Source organism: Cenococcum geophilum (genome assembly GCF_001692895.1).
Source record: "Cenococcum geophilum 1.58 unplaced genomic scaffold K441scaffold_32, whole genome shotgun sequence".
Classification (NCBI taxonomy): Eukaryota; Fungi; Ascomycota; class Dothideomycetes; order Gloniales; family Gloniaceae; genus Cenococcum; species Cenococcum geophilum.
In genome coordinates, this window is record NW_027137590.1 from 882,182 (window position 1) to 900,176 (window position 17,995).

Sequence of the window (17,995 nt, forward strand, 5' to 3'; positions counted from 1 at the left end):
CTCAAAACACGAGGTCCGCCGCATTGCAACCTGCTAAATGACCTCCGATTGCTCCTCCAGATCTGTGCTGGGGGCGTCCCCCAGCAATTGATCACCGCATTATGCTTGACGTAGAATTCGTCCTGAGCTTGCCCTACTCAGCTAATTCCCTACCCTTCAGGAACAAAGACCGTCTTGTCGAGGACCCATCGCCTCTCGTGCTTGGACTTCTGTGTCCGCGTGGCAATTGCACAAGACCGGTGCTTTTGATGGGGAGAGCAGCGCCCGAGATTTTCAATGCTTCTCCTGATCTTGCGCGGCTAAAGGTTATAATGCACAGCACACCCGACTCATAGTTCTTCGAAGGCTTTATCAGGCATCCTAACGCTTAACACGACTGATAAGATCCCTCTGCTTGATGGCGCACCGCTCTAGGCTGCTTCTGCTGCAATATTTGTCAATATAGCAAAACACGAGCAACCCCAAACACGTGCGATACATATTTCGAGTCGGTACCGAATCTCAAACCAGGCTTCCCTCTGGCTCAGGTCTCACTGCGGCGGCCTGCCAGAGCAAGCTAGCTCTGGTAGTCTCCATGCATATTCGCAACGCTGGCGAGCTCCTATCGAGGCTTCTCCCTCGACTACGCCGTGCAAGAACACCCGGAAGAAGAACAGAGTCCATCCTCAAACGCAGACACTCAACACGTCCTCCAATATGGCTTACCGGGCCAGAATCCCTTTCTGCAGCCACCCCACCATCATCAAACACTTCAACAGCATGGCGGCCACCATCAACTTATCCAAGTCACAAGTATAGAGGCTCACCCCAGTTTACATCAACCGCACTTGTTGCGCCATCAGCAGATGCAACAACAATCGCCGTCTTCTCCCTACGGTTCCGCTCCTTCCCACCTCGACTACACACAAGCGGGAAGCCGAAAGCGCAGTCGCCCGCACGAGGACCTTCAACTGGATCTACAAGGCCTCCAAGAACTTCCCGCCGACGTCCACGCGCAATCCTCCGCTGACGTCCAGGTAGAACTGACTCCGCGCGGCCACCACGCCCAGCCACAAGGCCTTTCTCTCCACTACCAAGCTCCCGCCCCGCCCCTTCCTCCGCGCCACCATCACCACCGTCTGCCGAACCAGCCTCCTCCCGGTAAGATGCCTCGCCACAGCAGCGAGGCCTCTTCTCCAGAAACGCAGCATCACGGGCTAAGCGTAGTGGGGCAGGAGGGTATGCCACTTCCTGCGCTGCGACCCCGAGGGCCGAAGCTCAAATTCACGCCCGAGGACGATCAGCTGCTTGTGGATCTCAAGGAGAAGAAAAACCTTACCTGGAAGCAAATTGCCGACTTCTTTCCTGGGAGAAGCTCCGGCACGCTGCAAGTCCGATACTGCACGAAGCTGAAGGCGAAAACCACCGTCTGGACGGATGAGATGGTAAGTGCGCCAAATTCGAGGCGTGAGGCATTTTGAAGCGAATGTGGTTCGGAGGTGCTAACCTGGATCGGACAAGCAGGTGCTTAAGCTACGCAACGCCATGCAGGAGTACGAGAACGACCGTTGGCGGATCATCTCCTCAAAGGTTGGCAGTGGATTTTCTCCGACAGCATGCAGAGACAAGGCTACGGAACTGGAGGTCGAAGCGGAGGAGGCGGAGGAGAGTTACACGCAGACCCGAACTGCGGGAAGCTCGAGCGATCCCGCAGCGCCCTTCCAATGACACACCCTACACCCTATCCCTTAACCCGCCAAAATTCGTCCACACGTTATCGATAAGGATTTACCAATCAAATCAATGCGTGCCAGGAATATACAGCTGATGTAGAGAAGTTCGAAATCGGGCAACGGCCAAGGCTCCGGGGGAGGTTTTTTGAGACACGATTTGGCTGAACGCTATATTGAGTCGGCTGAACAAGGTCCATATCATTGGAAGTACATTTGGAAGGCACAGTTTGATGGTTTGTATTGATCAAATCTATACAGCCTATACGCGTTTGTCGACGCGCTAATTGCGATCGTCGTTCTGTTTCCTATGTGGGTATAGATTAGCGGTGTCTCGGCTATTTCACTTGACTGTATATATTGAGGCTTAACGGCCTACATCAGTTCGACAGAGTTCTCCTTCTTGACGTGTCCGTTCGACAGCATTGTTCTGATCCTGGTGTTCCGCACGGACCGCTTGCCTTGTGGACGTTGGCGGGTTAAGGGATAGGCATCATGCAGTAATTTTTGGGGAGACGTTTTCATTGTGCTAGTCATATTTCTTCATAGAAGCGCTATTCGCGGATCTTCCATTTTACCGGAAACCAATTTAATCACCTATTTCTCATGAATTTCCTACGACTCACAGCTGGGCTCACTTCATTTCTCGAGTCCCGTTAAGAATTACATTAGGGGTCTATTTCTCTCAGGTTTTTGGACCAGCGTCATCAAACCGGAGACGGCTGGTGTCCTTCACGCAGGCCGCGGGGAGGGTCAGGTCAGCATAGCGGGACAGCGTTGGCAAAGTGGAAAGGTTCCTTGGTTCCGGACCGGTTGGGAGGAAGAAATCATATTCATCCAACCCTTTTTCGCGGATTATCAAACTTTATAGGACGGATTGGACGTAGAACGGCTTGAGTAGCAGCGATTCAGGGATGGTTCTAGGCCTTTGCATCTTTAGTTTTGGGATTCTCAAATTGGCATCAAGGAGTGGAAGGTACCCAGGCGAATTACGGAACGCTTTTCTTGTGTTTCGTCATTTGAAGCAGCACACATCATGGAGATGGTTTTTCGTACGATGCGTATTATTGAAGAGGAGGATTTTGTCTCTCGTTGTTTTGGGAAATACACATCCCTTCCATTCGTTTAGAAGCACATTGCGCATACTCTCGTTACAAGATTTTCGGTACTGTTTCAGTACTCGGCGCATTTCCTTTGATTTGTATAGACAATACTTATTTGTAATAGGCAGGAGGAATTGGAATTCAAAAGAAGATGCTCAAACACCCAAACGAAGACTGAGGGCGTTACTGTGCGTAACCCCAGGTAGATCTAAAACTCTCTCCACTCTCAGCCTTATACCTTGTTCCATTTCAGACCTTGCATTGCTTACTTGTATATCGCAGCGTACACTAGTTTCGAATGCAGTCCATCTACTCTAATCAATCTATCGATGCTTCCCTTGTTTCCGGTCCTGCCGTGCCATACGGGGCACGGACCCCCACCACAGCGATAATGTTCCTGCTTGCCTTCATATTCGTTAGCGCCATTTCACGCCAACGGAGTCCACTGTTCCTTAACCGATCAAACGCGAAGGAAGTTAACATGCCATAAAGTGGAAATTATATAGTCGTCTCCAAAATTATTCAAGAATCTCATCAGCGCATCGGACAGCTCAGCCCAGCTTTGCCCCCAACCACCGAGTCATACGCCGCATGGGCGATAACCCAGATCTGTCAGCCATACGGCAGATCCAGAGGCCCTGAATTTCACAAGAATGCCCTCTCAGTCAACAGGATTTGATCTGCGTGGCAACAGTTCCTTCCGTTGCTCCATCTATCGCCGCCGTTCAGGGTTGTACATAATCAGTGTAACCGTAATCGGCCCATAGATTTTGATTATTGTAAAATCGTCCCACCTGATTCTGATTGGTTTTATTGATTACTTTAATTAGGATTAGATTGATCTTGGCTTAAGAGATGCTCTACAAATTGTATTTACTATTTAATTCCCTTATCTATCTGCTGCCTTATTTGCTTCCTAATTGCTTACCACGTGCGTTATAAGGAAGACATAGTATGTAGGTGTAAAAATATAGGTAAGATAAGATGCGCGTCGGCGTATATATTGACTTTTTCTAAAAGCCCGTACGGATGTTTTTTATTTATAAAACCACGGGCTCGGCACTTTAGTAAGCGCCGATTGTGAGGTGAGGATGTGGATAGGGAGTCCAATTGATAGAACAATAGGGTATATGTATAAACAGACGAAGCCTTGAGGGAAAAGGAGGAGTCTGTGTGCAAGGTAAGGAAGGGTTTTCCCTAGGCACGTGCAGCGCACGTGCCTCACAGGCGAGTCACCCCTGAGTCACCCGTTGCCCCTGGGTCGCCCGTACCTTGCGGCTATATAACTATCTACTCAGGTTTCACCTGACACCGATCATCATATAGGAAAATTAAAAGTAATTTTCTTAAAACTAAAGCTTTATTACTACATTCTATTCCTACGTTCTTACCGCGGGTGATTATATTAATTTGTAACTATAATCACAAGAATAATTTCGATTACGATTAGTTATATTATATAATAATCATAACTTATATAGCTTATAGAATAGTGTCGACCAAAATCGGACTTCCTACCGCCCCGTTTCTGTTGCCTACACCTTCCTCATGTATATGCAAGGCTCCTTGGAGCCGGTTTGAATGGACGGGGTCCTCATTCTTTTTATTCTTGATATTCCGATTGACAAATAGTTATATACATCCCTACCGTCGTTCGGCGACTTTGACTCATGCCTAGAAATACCGATCAATGGTAGAGTCCTTTCATGCACTAGTTATGCTTCCTAAACTTGCCTAGATCTGGCAAAAACAACTCAGTCATCTTTCCTCATTCCTTTACGGCACCTCTTTAGCCCCCTTCTGCCTCTTCGGCTTAAAGCACTTCAACCACTCCGTCAAAGCGCCCGTAAAATACTCTCTACTAACTGCACCTCCAGGAAACGTAGTCCTAAAATCAAAAGCGTGTTCCGCATCCGACATGATATACGCAAAAATCTCGCTCTCAGCAGTACTAACGCCGCACTTCGGGATGGGCTCGGTGAACAGCTTTGGGTGTGGCGCCCAGGGCTCGCCGGACAGCGGGCTAAGAGTGCGCCAGGGATCGAATTCACCACCGCTCCAGTAGACGTTGGAGGGCCGGATGTTCCAGCCGCCGAAGTGCGCGTTGATCTTGTCGACGGCGGGCCAGGCGGGCAGCAGCGAGAGCGGCGCGTCGGGGAATTGCCGGTGGCAGATGTCGGCTTGATGCTGCAGGCTGTTGTAGCGGGAGACAAGTTGTGTGGGGCCGAGGTTGGCAGATTGGAGGAAGCCTGGGGATGAAGGTTAGCGGAATGAACATTGGCCTATACTGTTAGGGCTATAAGGTGTAAATGTGGAAATGAGAACAGCTACGTAGAATAATGTAATCTAAAATCCGTGAACCAGGGCTTTGAAGCCCCTGAAATGGATTTGGTGGAGTGCTTTACGGCCTCTTAATGCTCTCGTATAATCTAGAGTTCCTGGGGATGGCTCGTAATGGTGGTTCTGAGACATCATGACATAGTCCCGAGTGTCGAATCACTTCGAAAGAAAATTAAAACTCACCCCATTGCGTGCAATACTGCCAAGTCCAGCTGATTGAAGCCGGATCAGAAAACCTGAGCTGCAGGTTGCAGCCACCCATGGTAGTCATCGAACCCGAGCAGTTCGTCGTCAAATACGAATTAACCATATCCACAAAATACGGAAAGCTAGCCCATCGACTGACGGTGAAGTTTGCGCCCATGCTTGCAGCCCATCCAGCTGCTCCAGATAAGATATTTGTGGTCGGGTCTGTAGAGAGCCAGTCACAGAATGACCGAAGGCTGGTTAAGCCGCCTTCAACACCGTACGACTGCCATAAGTAAAATGGGGTGGTGAGGGCATCTGCAAAGCCGGCGTTCGTGTTGTTGCCAGCTCCAACTCCGAGGAAGCGCTCTTTCAAAGCTGCTGCTGCTGTGGGTTTCTCCATGACCTTGTCCATATAGTTGATAGCTGCATGGATATCCTTCGTGCAATTACCCCAGCCGTAGGCATTCATCCCGCGCCAAACGGGTTCGAAGTACATGGACATGTCATTCTTTGCTTCCACTGGCGCCGATGATGCAAAAGAAGCATATATGGTGTCGGGATAGAACTTGCGCATGAAAGCGGCCCGCATGCCGGGGTACGAGCCACCGACAAAGATCCAAGGTGTGGAATTGGGAGTGAGGTCGGCTTTGATATCTTTCCTTGAGAAGTTTGCTGCGAAGATAGGAATATCGGCCAGTGATTGCTCGGTTGTAAGGTAAACAAACTTCTCCGCTGGGGTGTCCAGATCAATTGGAGAGGGTGTTGAGTTGCCATAATAGCGATGCTCCCATACTATGCCAATTCCACCATATGCGTCAACGATTTGGTTGAAAAATGAAGTTTCGTTCTGCAGGCGAAATAAAGCATTAGGTTCTGCATCTGCCTCTCCGACACCGTAGAGGAATACAGGACCGCCAGGCCTGTAACCAGATTCGGCGACCCAGAATCGATTGTTGAAGGTACCCGCCGAGCCATACCCGGAGTGGAAATGGTCCAGAGGAAGTGTAACGTACTCGGGGACGGTGGTTTCAGGAGTGCTGTTGGCAGCAGCTGGCGCTAACGCTTTTAACGACTGAATTTCCGCGGGTAGTCGCATCGGTGTCCCGTCGGGTAAAAGTCCCATTTCTGCCATTGTACGAAACCTATGGCTAAGGGAGCCGCCCAAAGCGTCGATAAACACATTTGGGAGAAAGGAAAGAGAGAAAATACATATTGAAAGCAGAGAACGCATCGTGACATGCAATTGAGGACAAGCTCAAATTCGGGCTAGAAACAATAGCTAAAGCAACGACCAACAAATGAGATCTCCGTCCGCTCTGCTGGATATATTCAAACACCTCAAAATGGCCTGTAGCACGAAAGACAGGAGGGTGAATTCATGGTGGGTACTTACTTTCATATATACCTGCGAGGCTCCTCATTGCGGGACGGGAGAATGGAGAACGATCGACGTGTTTAATGCAATCGTGTCCAGTGAAAAGCCATATCTCTGTAAAGATCCCGGATTTAGATCCATGCGGAAGGTGATACCCAGGTACAGCGGGGGTTGATCTTGTCTCCGATAGGCAGTTGTAGATGAGGCTCACAGGACCAATCCAATCACAGGGCCTCAAAGAATGATACCAAGCTGCCAATGATGAATAGTTTCCCATCCAGGCATAGCGTCACGAAACACCAAGATTTTATTAACCACAGATTGCGGCTGACCCTCCTGCTGCTAACCTCGGGATCAAATCATATGAGAGTCCTAATCGAAATTGCCCCGTGGCGAACGGATACCAACAAGGCAACTCGCCTTCTGCATTGCTGAGCATGAGCCGAGGCAAAAGGTTTCGCCCCCAAGGCGCGTCGAATTGTTGTAGACCAAGCAAAGCATGAAGTGGCCTTGTTCCAGTTGTGTACATGTCAGATGTCTTAGATTTGGGAAGTCCTTCGATGTCACGTATGAGTCGGGAGAGAGCATCTTTCATCGGCCCGTTTTAGCGGCCGTGTGTAATTAATATAAACAACGAATATAGCAGTCAAAAGACGTGCATAAAGTCCAAAGAAAGCTAGACTATGCTAGACCGGTTCCTTGATCCTTTGTTGATTATCGAAGCGTTGAAATAAGCCGGTCAACGACAATTTTCCAGTCGAGCCGCATTAAAAATATACAGGTCTCATCCTGACCACGCCAGCACCAAAATTGAAGGCTCCACATTGACCACATTAAACATCCGCCTCCTTATAACGCTGCACACTGCACACTGCTTACGGTCCTCCTATATTTCCGTTGGGACCGATTCCGAATAACATCAACGGCCAGGACGTGTTCGATTGGCCCTGTCCCTGCATAGATGCGCCTTCAACCGATGCCGCGCCGTCCTGTCCAGGAACTTGTGTGCCGCCATCGCGACCTCCCAGGGACATGAGAGTGTTTGCAGTATTGAGGTATTCCTGCGGACGATGGTAATCCTGAGTAGGGCCAAGGGGAGTCATCACGGCACGCGTCCACTGGCGCCAAGCATCATTGTGTGATGCGCCATGAGCTGAATAGTGCGAGACTGCATCATTACTAGCAGTGGGGGCGGCAAACAAATAGCTATCTCCAGTCGGCTGAGGTGCCGCAGCCGATGCAGCCGACGCAATAGCTGTGGCGTGAGCTGCGCTCATATCAGCTTCTCCAACACCAGGGTAATTGGATTGGTCGAAAGCGTTGGCATTGCTCTGGTAGGAAGGCATTGAGGCTGGCGTGCCGTTACCGTACGAATACTCAGGAGCTGGTGGCACAGTGGGGTAAGGGTTGCTCGAGGAAGCCATGNAAGGATCGTCTGGAGGTAGGTAGCTCGGCGGTTTGGACTCCGCATCATCCGAGCTTGCGCTGGGCTCGTTATATTGCGCATGGAAACCATTTGTATTTCCGAAAACGTTGGAAGTAGGGCTGGTTTCTTGCTGGGGTGATTGGTTAAGAGCTGCTCGAGCCACTGCTACAGTGGCGGAGGCGGCAGTTTTCTTTACGAAATGATCGCTAATACTCTCAAGAGAGTGTTCCACAATCTTTTGGATTGCGTTCTTCAACTTTAGGTCGGTGCCTCCTGAAATCAGTGCACGTTTTCTTCAATGAAGAGTGTGAACCAAACTTACCGAGCAACTCGCCACATTCCCCCATAATGTCAAGCCAAAGATCCATGTCATTTCTTAGTTTGATCATGTCTGCTGAGGTCATGCTATCCTTTCGTTGTGAGTAAACAAAGAGCGTAGTAAAAATTGCGGCTATATAAACGGTACAATTAATCCAAGGAATGTCCAAGCTCTTAAACTTGCGCAGTTCGTTGACGTTGCGGAGCATTTTGGAAGACGCATCCAGACAAATATCAAGATTCGAATTCATAAACTCTGGACTTGTCGAACGGCATATTGCTGGGTGATGAAGGAGAAGCTGAAATTCCTGGTCCCAGAACTCCAAGTAACGTGCGAAGATGTAACTTTCCTGATTGGCACGAAAGCTGCCTGAAAGTTCTGCAGGAAGTTCCTCCCGCCAACGTCGGATGTCTTCTTCTAGCCTTCGGACCGTCTCTTCATATATGTGTGGTGGTTGCCTGACGGCATATACTGTGCTATACATTTGGCCAAAAAAGACGGTAATCTTAGCTGCCTGAATTCCAACGTGGAATGAACATTTGTGAAAATTGCTCAAGTTACCGTCATGGGGTAAACTATCATCAAGCGGCTCTGGAAACTCGACATCCACGTCTTCCATCCTGATGGGCATAGGACGACCGAGCTTTCCGCTGAGGCCAACATTGAGACTATAGATGGTCCAGAATACTCGTTTCCTCAACTCAACTTCATGCACATCTCTTTTGGGTGCCGTTTCTGCCCAGGCATTGGCAGATCGATGAAGACCCATTTCAAGAGCGACCGCAAAGGTCATCCATGACATAATCCATGCAGCCCCGGGTTTCGGGAAATTGCGAAGATGTATACAGATCAAGATCATGGCTTGGACATCTTGAAGTGTATGACTAGCAACAAGGTCTTTGAAAAATCTAAGCGAATATCGATAGTGTTTATTGGATTCCTCCATCATCGCCTCGTCGTGGTTACGAGCCGATATCTGGTACTTTAGTATTGCGAGCATCATCTGTACTAGAACAACTTCGGCTGAAGACGGCGTGAAACCTTTCTCATAGTAGATCCGCCATATCTAAGATCGGTCAGTCAGTGACGCAATCTGAGTGAAAAGCGATTTAAAGTGCTACTCACTAGTTCCATGAATGCTGATTTATGAACAACAGGTGTGTAAGGGTTAAGTGATCGGAGATACCAAATAGCGTATTCGTTCATCTGCTGAAAATCGGGCAGATGGGCAACTTCAACACTTTGGTCAAAGTTCATCGCAACATTGAGAAAATGCCCGTATGACATCACGGAGCGAGGATCATCTGAATCTCCTTGTACAAAATCGGTTATATCAATCTCTGCGCCAAAGACAGAAAGGGAGGTGCCTTTAATGGGACTGAGGAGAGAGTCGGCAGAAACACCGAGATAATTGTCCCCAATACATCCCGTCTTGAAAGCCGGTAAGGCAGGAAATATGCCGCTGTCCAGGTCATTAGGGGCGGAGGGTGCTCCAACATGACTGTTGTAGGGCGCTAGGGGAGGAGCACTTCCACTGCTTTGGCTTTGTTCAGCTTCCCACATCTGACCCTCGTTCCCTGCAGAGGTGGGCGTCCATGGAATCCCATGGGGTTGTAGTGTAGCTGGCATATATCCATTGTTATACCCAGCTAGTGGCTTGACTTCGACTCCTAGGTCCTTCAATTGTGATTGTAGCTCTGCGACTTGCTGCCGTAGATATGTGTTTTCGGATTCTAGCGCTTCGGTGTGACCTCTTGTGGTTGCTCGACCGGTAATACGATCGGTTGTCTTGCATGGCGTATTATTTTGAATGCACGGCGAACAGCCTCCTGGCCTACCATCGCATCGAATCTTCCGGATCTACATGCGGATCAGCGGGCTTTCATGGTAAAATATGGAGATACGGTAAGACAAGGGGTTCACGGGAATCTTTCAGATTGAGAAACCTATCCCAACCATTACGATGAACTGTCGTAGAATGCTTTACGAAGGCATTGCAATTCTGGGTCAGGAGCTGTTTGTTTTGCCGGGCGCCTCTCATGTTCTTACCTTACATCTGTCGCAGGCCTGGCCAGTTCGCGTCGACGCAGAGAGCTTCTTTTTCACAGAACTCGAGAAATCAGCCGAAGTATGATGCGATTGAGCCAATGGTGTTGAGATTGTATTCTCGGTCTTAGGGAGTTTGTTGCCCGTTTGCGCATCATCGTCCGTTGCCCGTTTTGGCGCCATCCTCGAAGGGAAGGGGATGGAGAAATCCGCGGGAAATGCCTTCTGGAAATGCCTGCTCGTGCTGCGCGAGCTATAGGAACCCTAGAAGAGTTTAAGAGTACTTTTGGACGATCCAAACACGCAGAAACAAGAGGGAGGGCATAAAAAGTAGGGAGACCAGCGCAAAGCTAAGAAGAAGAAACCAGTGATCGACTGGAATTGGGCCGTGAAGACGACCAGTTTGAGCCACCTTTGGATAAGACTTTCAGTCACGAGTTTTTCAGCTCTTCAATATTTACAACAGCCACATCAGTCCACGGTTTCACGATATCACATTTACTTCATTGCTGCCATTTTATTCTTCCAAATCCTTTTCAAGATATTTAATGATTCATCCAAAGTAAAGGCGACGACAGATATCAGCTAACCCCACAGTCGACCACACCGCCAAGGCACGAGGCCTGCGTGGAGAAGTCGTTGACATCAAAATCAAGACATCATTTGCAGGCCGCACATCAAGCTTCGAAAACATCTAGGGTCACAGCGCCTTCCCACGTATTGGGTTATCTTAGCATACAGCACGACATTGTCGGAAGGATGTCACCTGTTCAGACTTTTCACCTCCCACATTTCCCTTCATACCCGATTTACATTTCTCTATTCAAGGATGTAGAGAACGCAAGTTTTCTTCGCCAACAGCTGCTTGAGGCCAATACCGAATTTGAGTATGCATTTCTGGATGCCACGATGGTATGCGTTCTCCCCGATTCTGCATTTATCTCTCGGTCACGTGCAAGACTTTAATATGCAACTAGATCCTCTCCAGTACACATGCCCTTGCGGCTGTGTTTCGCGCGTTGAATGATATGCTAAATAGTCGCCTGAAGAGCCGTAATGTGCATTCCGAAGTCGTTTTCTCGCTCAATCCAAACAATAACATTGCCGATGCATTCCGCCGATTCGGTATCGTCGACACTACACGTATACTTCTCGCCATCAAAATATCGACTAATCCAAACATAACTGCCGAAAGTGTTGAGAGGCATCTTTCGAGTTCCATCACTGGCGTGGCTATACCTTTCACAAACGACGTGCTGACTAATATCACGGATTTAGTGAAAGTTAGGAAGACATACAAATTAGACGCTAGCAACGTGAATAGCAGTGGCAGTGTTGGAAAGAAAGGGAGGAGGGGTAAACCCGGAGGTAATGAGGATGCTATGATCAATAGTGATGCAAATAGGTTGGAAACTGGCCTAGATGAAAGGGTAGAAATGGAAAGCGTCATTCTAGGGATAATGGCGCTGAAAGGGTCTTGAAAGCGCATGCGTCATTCGCGATAGCTGACGGCTAGAGGCTACAGAATTGCCGCGCATCACGAAGCATCCCGTAAAGTCGGCTGGAGAGGATGCGCATACTTGTGGTGCAAATTGCACAGGACTTCGGACCGTGGAGTCAAGGGAAATAATCTAGAAGCGGGATTGGCTACCGAGCAAGCAGCCTGGGGTCGGGGGTTCCGTCGCCACACATTATAAAGCGTTCTTCCGGGACTGATTCAACAGTCTAAGGCAACAAGTCTTCCACTAGTCCACTATGCTACAAGCCTGCGTTTGAAGAGCAGTTCCAAATATGCTAGGGAAATGTACAATTGATTCTTGCTCCGATCTTAGATAGTGTCTATCACAATGTTCGATATTCTGGCTTTACGAAGTCGGCAAAGGTTTTCGGTTCTCCTTCGTAGTTATGTGCGCCATCGGAATCTATATTGAAGTTAGCCCAGAACAGTACTCGTACTCATTGCAGGACGCAGCGGTACGTCAAAACGGAGGTAGACACATACGGTCGTGGTGGTGGTGGGGGTCATCCTGAGGTCCGACATATTCCATCTTAAGAACGTTGCCGCATTCGGGGCAGCGTTCGATTGGTCGGTCGCGGGACATCTGTAAGACATCATATCAGTGTGTACCAAAAGAAGATACAGAACAAAGGCACTATACCGCGAGCCAGTGAACGACGTGTGAATCAGCCGGATAGCCGGTGCAGCCAGCGTACTGTTCATCGCCGAAAGACTTTACGACGATTGGGTTATCAAGAGTGCCTAAATAAATACAGAGGCGATTAGTCAGTTATTCTCAAGTCCGAAGAATCTATTGCTAGCAGTTCCTCTCTCAACTATCCATCTTCCATGGCCCGTATTCAGAGCCGGTTAAAACTTACCTTTCCTCGACGCATCCAAAGGCTTCATATCAAATACATCAATTCCCTGCATCTTGCCCAAAATTTCAAAACGCTCTAAACCCGTAGCCTGTTCGACATCAGTGGGGACAGTGCCTGGTGTAGCTCCTGGTGGGATGAGATCCTCTTCAGATTTGATATCTATATAACCGCGAGTGGAATTAGCAATTGAGCCTAAAACATGGGTATTGAAATTCCACCGACTCACCTTCGAATTTCTTCATCTGCTTGCTGGTTTCTACAGCGACCTTGGCGTCCCCTACAGCAAACAGATTAGCGGGTATGCAATGGCTGGTGGTTCGGCTGTTCCTGAAGCTTACGGCGAACGAAAGACGAGGCGAAGGTGCGCTTGACAATGGGTCTGATAGCACTGCGCCGTGCTACAGCTACTGCAGAGCGTTGGAGGAACATTGGAGAGTGGAGAGGTACGTTGTAGAGCTCAGTTTGCAAAGTGAGGTTTGTCCCCGAGTTGACTGCGAATTGAATTATCTAAGTCGCGGAAACTACCGAAGTCTTGGCATTTTCAACTTCAATCACTCCAACACCGCTCATAGCACGTACTCAGCAGTAGAGTACAATTGGGCGCTATCGATTACTATATTTTCGCCCCAATTTTCGCCCCAGATGTCTGTAAGGAGGGGGCGACAGCGACTGACGCTACGATGGCCAGCATCTTGCGCGAAACGCAGCCCCGAGTGCCCTAACTACACTAGCCATCCTACGAGGAAGCATCAAGGAGGAGAATTCCTCATCCAAGATTGATTCGTATCTACTTCATAACGGCCTTCAGTATAGCGAGCTTAGATGGAATGCCTCAGCCATCCCGTACTTGAGTCTTACAAAGAGCATGACAAAGCGAAAATGTATTTAAGCTCACCCTTCTGCCCCTGAGCCCAACTCTACGCACCTACCGACTAACTTACTACTATATTAGGGTTAACTACCTTTAATATGCACGTGCCATATATTGACACTGGAGGTCCACAGCGCTCCTAGCGTCAAATCGTCTTTTTTTGGTGGATAGAGTGGATTTACCCTCGGATCCACGTCAGTCCAGTCCCGAATAGATCACTGACTCTATTCGTTCCCACGCGCATACATCATTCTACGTAACAGCGACCCCCAACATTTTCATATACACCATAACTCGCTCGCTAAAGGCAAAATTAAATGGCTGTGGCGCAAACACCCTTGATACCAACTCTATCCGTCGTCTCCATCCCTACAACATTCATAATAACCCCCTCCCTTCTTACCTCCACAGCTTCAACCATCTTCCCCCTTGCTGGCATTATCTCCTCAGCTGCAATAACCGTTTCAACCCCCGCGGGAACCGCCTCTTCCGGTCCCCACGGCAGCGCGTCAATGTCAATCTCCCAATTGAGCAAACTCTTAATGATAACCTCAGCACCAGCCTTACTCATAACCTGATTCGCCTCTTTACAGCTTTCGCTACAACAGCATTCCAGACAACCCTCCAGACAGTGGCACGCCGCCATTCTTTGGCACGCTTGCTTAAGCAACATATCGATGAACTCAAACGCCTTGGTACTAATCCCCGAGCCTCCCGCCCCGCCTTTCGCGTCGTAAAAGGTCAAGCGCGCGGGGCGCTTCCGTGAGGTTTCCTTGGTTGCGAATTCCTTTTTGGCGTTTTTGCATTCTGTGCGCACGTCCCCGGGCATGCTTATGACAAAATTTGGCATCAGGCTTAGAATGGCGTGTTCAGCTGCATGGATCGCGCCGGCGACATTCAGCCTCCGCGAGTTTAGGATGTCGAGCGCCGACTTGGGAACGTCGAGCCACATGCCTTTGCTGAAGAGAATAATTGGCGGGTTGTCGACTTGAACAGCATCTAAAATGCGGCCCTTCTTGTCGACTTTAAAGAAGCCGAAAACGACTTGTTTAATCTTGATCGGGCCGAAAAAGGCGCGGGACAGGGAGCCTGGGATGCGCCGGATGGCTTCGGTTTCGATGGGGTCGATGTCGGTGAAATCGCGCTGCTGGGTCGTCCAGTCGACCTTTACGTACTCGACTTTCGCGATCATGCGGTCCTGAGAGAACTCTTTGACTAGGTAGGTGTTACCTTGATGCAAGAAGATTCCTCCTTCGTATATGGTAAAGAAGGCTCGGGAGCCTTCAAGCTCTTCGAGAACGACGTTACGTCCATTAGTAACGTCGATAATGGCGAAGTGAGCATCTTCAGTGTCGCGAATGGCCACGAAGCGGGAGGGATATGGTAGGAAACGCTCGTTGCAGTGATAGAATCCTTGCGAATCTTTACGCATACGCTCGGCGGCAATTTGAGGCAGTAGAGCTCCTAAGTATAGAGAGTCTGCTTCCGGACGGACGGGCATTTCGTGGGCGGCGCATTGAATATGGCCTTCTAGTACTAGCATGTTCTCAAGATCGACCTGGAGTTCGCAGTTGGGCTTGGTGAAGATCTCGTCGGGATTTGCCATGTAATACTGATCTGTAGGGAAACTGTCTCCAACGAGAACGGACAATGAATCCTTGTTTCGTCTGCCTGCTCTGCCACTTTGCTGTCGGAGGTTTGCGATCGTGTAAGGGAATCCAACAGTGATAACAGCATCCAGAGAACCAATATCGACACCAAGTTCTAGAGCATTAGTAGCCACGATACCGACGAGCTTCCCGTCGAACATCTCTTTTTCAATCTGTCTTCGGTCTTGCGGTGTGTATCCGCCGCGGTATGACATGACCCTCGCAATTACTTCAGGCCGCTCCAAATTTGTTAGTTCGGTTTTGACGGCCGCAAGAAGCGCTTCACACTGTTTCCTGATACGGCAGAACGCAATGACTCTTACGCCCCGAAGGATAAGTTGACAGAAAAGCTTTGCAGATTCTTCCACGCTGTTTCCTCTCCCCGAAGTGGGATCTGCCGGGTCTTTGAATGGCGTGTTCCAGCAAAGGAATTCTTTTCGTCCAGAAGGAGAGCCATCGAAATCTGTCAATTTCACCTGCTCAACTCCAAAGATTGTCTTCATATGTTCTTCTGGGTTTGCGACTGTTGCAGAGCAGGATATGAACTTAACGTGGCGGTTTCCTACTGCTGCACATATCCTTCGCAGTCTTCTCATGATGAAAGAAACATGTGAGCCGAACAAGCCGTTGTATACATGCAATTCATCTACCACAACAAGCTTCAGATTCTGGAGAAATGTCCTCCACGCTTCTTCTTGTGGAAGGATGGTTATGTGAAGCATATCCGGATTGGTGAAAATGATTCTTCCCTCATCTCTGATGTAATTTCGTTCCGGTATGGGAGTGTCTCCGTCAAACGTCTCAACTACGAGATCTTGCAGCCCATCCATGAAGCTGAGGAGCTCTTTCAAGCTTCGGCGCTGGTCCTGAGCCAATGCCTTTGTTGGAAAAATATACATAGCTCGAGTATTGCGATTCTTTTCCAGTTCATGAAGGACGGGTATCTGGTATATCAAAGATTTTCCAGAGCTCGTGGAAGTCGATACAATGACATTGTGACCCGAGTAGAGGTTGTTGATTGCTTCAGCTTGATGTGCGTATAAGTAAGTGATGCCACGAGCGTTGTACAACGCGTCTACCATGCTTTGGGAGAGTTGGAAATTGAGTTCACCATATATGGGAAGCTGCGGATCAAAGACGCGGTGTCCATCCGGAACAATTTGACCGGTATACCACTCAAGAGTCTTTATATCAGCGATGATTTCCGGAATGGTTTTTCGCTCCTTGGGTATCGATGCTGGTAAACCGGCACGCATGTCGGGACCTGGCGTCGTATGCCTGCCCTCTAAGGGCTCAGGAATGAATGCGATGTGCTCTTCGTGGATTCTTTCCACTGGATCGACATTCTTTGCTACACAATGATTGAGAAAGGCATTTACAGCTGATGTGAATTTGTTATTCCTCTTTTCAATCAATTTCATCATCTGCTTCTGGCTATACACCGGCATTTTTAAGTCTTCTTGTCTCAATTTTTGCGCAGCCTTAGTAGGCTCTCCGGTCTTAGCATGCTGAACCTGTCGCTTGAGATCGCCATCGATGAACTCGAATAAAAGCACTTCTTTATTCTCATCTTTACCATCGTTCGTAGTCTCTGCTATGACGAATTCCTTTGCCTTCCTCCCATTAACGTTATCTTCTAAACCCATCAAATTGGCCTGTAACATAGCCTCGTCTACATAGACGAAGTTTATAGTCCTCGGGACCAACACCTTGATCTGCGCGACATCTTCTACAAGCAACTCCCGTTTTATGTGTCCCTTTACGGTCGCTTTGATGTTATCGAATGTTGTCGCTAAATGTTTACGTGTGCAGCAAAACGTGTAAACCAAGTTTAGCGCCCGATGAGTTTGTGCGAGCTTGGTGAAATGCTCTGGCCATGGTATCGAGGTCTCAACAGTGGAGAAGTTATGGCGTAGTAGTGCGGGATTCGATTTATCGGGTTTCACTTTTGGAGTACGACGAGATTTCTTGCCGCCATCGTGAGTCTTCGTCGGGATAGTAGTCGTTGTGGAGCCGGGGGTCAGGCCTCCAGCAAAGCGTTCCTCCGGAGGCGGTGTCGCTTCTACCTGACGCCCTTCATGATTCTTCCTCTTCCTTTTCCTTACTACCTGATTCGAGACTGTCGCGGTTTGCAGTCTAGCCATCGTTCGCGCATTGTGCTGTTGAGGTTGGAGGCGAGGGTTCAACGACGCCAAGGTTCTTAAAACAGCGGGATCAATCGATGCCTCCAGTTTCATGTGTGCGAGCTTTCCAAGTATCATCATCTTCGTATGAGATCACGGGAAGTTTAGTTCGTAAAGCATAATGTATATATCCATTCAACATTAAGGTTGCTTCCTTCAAAATGGCATTTCCATGGCAATGGCGCGCTGTCACGCGACTGCGTGTCACCACCATCCCTTGATACGTTACAAACATGTCGTTGCCTCGAAATCTCACTGGACGGTTACTTTGGTCACTATGGACAACGAATATTTGGGCCTAGGCCATAGAAATATTCTTCTCATCTCCGCTCTTTTAAATCAACCTTCCGTCCCTTACTCATCTGACTTATCTCATAAATCAGACCCCTGGTAGACCGTTGGTAGG

At 48.8% G+C, this 17,995-nt stretch overlaps 7 protein-coding genes across 7 annotated transcripts; 3 read left to right on the forward strand and 4 right to left on the reverse strand.

The window, feature by feature from the left end:
* The first annotated feature begins 543 nt into the window (after positions 1 to 543).
* On the forward strand, positions 544 to 1,896 carry K441DRAFT_182403 (uncharacterized protein). Its single transcript, XM_067640385.1, has 2 exons — positions 544 to 1,424; positions 1,501 to 1,896. Exons 1-2 carry the CDS (start codon positions 846 to 848, stop codon positions 1,705 to 1,707), a joined length of 786 nt encoding a protein of 261 aa, XP_067501951.1. The 5' UTR covers positions 544 to 845; the 3' UTR covers positions 1,708 to 1,896.
* Positions 1,897 to 3,081: 1,185 nt separating this feature from the next.
* K441DRAFT_663098 (uncharacterized protein) lies at positions 3,082 to 3,951 on the forward strand. The gene is made up of 2 exons (XM_067649144.1): positions 3,082 to 3,217; positions 3,298 to 3,951. The coding sequence occupies exons 1-2, from the start codon at positions 3,111 to 3,113 to the stop codon at positions 3,452 to 3,454; spliced, it is 264 nt and encodes an 87-aa protein (XP_067501952.1). The 5' UTR covers positions 3,082 to 3,110; the 3' UTR covers positions 3,455 to 3,951.
* Positions 3,952 to 4,201: 250 nt separating this feature from the next.
* K441DRAFT_640051 (peptidase S28) lies at positions 4,202 to 7,048 on the reverse strand. The gene is made up of 2 exons (XM_067646605.1): positions 5,336 to 7,048; positions 4,202 to 5,061 (listed from the first exon to the last, which is right to left on the reverse strand). Exons 1-2 carry the CDS (start codon positions 6,570 to 6,572, stop codon positions 4,589 to 4,591), a joined length of 1,710 nt encoding a protein of 569 aa, XP_067501953.1. The 5' UTR covers positions 6,573 to 7,048; the 3' UTR covers positions 4,202 to 4,588.
* Positions 7,049 to 7,451: 403 nt separating this feature from the next.
* K441DRAFT_182524 (uncharacterized protein) lies at positions 7,452 to 11,085 on the reverse strand. Its single transcript, XM_067640387.1, has 4 exons — positions 10,511 to 11,085; positions 9,587 to 10,321; positions 8,465 to 9,527; positions 7,452 to 8,412 (listed from the first exon to the last, which is right to left on the reverse strand). The coding sequence occupies exons 1-4, from the start codon at positions 10,688 to 10,690 to the stop codon at positions 7,592 to 7,594; spliced, it is 2,799 nt and encodes a 932-aa protein (XP_067501954.1). The 5' UTR covers positions 10,691 to 11,085; the 3' UTR covers positions 7,452 to 7,591.
* On the forward strand, positions 10,979 to 12,214 carry K441DRAFT_182517 (CGI-121-domain-containing protein). Its single transcript, XM_067640386.1, has 2 exons — positions 10,979 to 11,419; positions 11,485 to 12,214. Exons 1-2 carry the CDS (start codon positions 11,267 to 11,269, stop codon positions 11,986 to 11,988), a joined length of 657 nt encoding a protein of 218 aa, XP_067501955.1. The 5' UTR covers positions 10,979 to 11,266; the 3' UTR covers positions 11,989 to 12,214.
* A 135-nt stretch (positions 12,215 to 12,349) lies between these two features.
* Positions 12,350 to 13,315, reverse strand: K441DRAFT_570569 (putative cytochrome c subunit VB; the record flags this gene model as incomplete). Its single annotated transcript, XM_067643925.1, has 6 exons — positions 12,350 to 12,429; positions 12,504 to 12,609; positions 12,667 to 12,767; positions 12,887 to 13,045; positions 13,113 to 13,163; positions 13,225 to 13,315. 6 exons carry the CDS (start codon positions 13,313 to 13,315, stop codon positions 12,350 to 12,352), a joined length of 588 nt encoding a protein of 195 aa, XP_067501956.1.
* Positions 13,316 to 13,717: 402 nt separating this feature from the next.
* Positions 13,718 to 17,704, reverse strand: K441DRAFT_663102 (P-loop containing nucleoside triphosphate hydrolase protein). Its single transcript, XM_067649145.1, has one exon. The coding sequence runs from the start codon at positions 17,668 to 17,670 to the stop codon at positions 14,071 to 14,073; it is 3,600 nt and encodes a 1,199-aa protein (XP_067501957.1). The 5' UTR covers positions 17,671 to 17,704; the 3' UTR covers positions 13,718 to 14,070.
* Between the last annotated feature and the right edge of the window lie 291 nt (positions 17,705 to 17,995).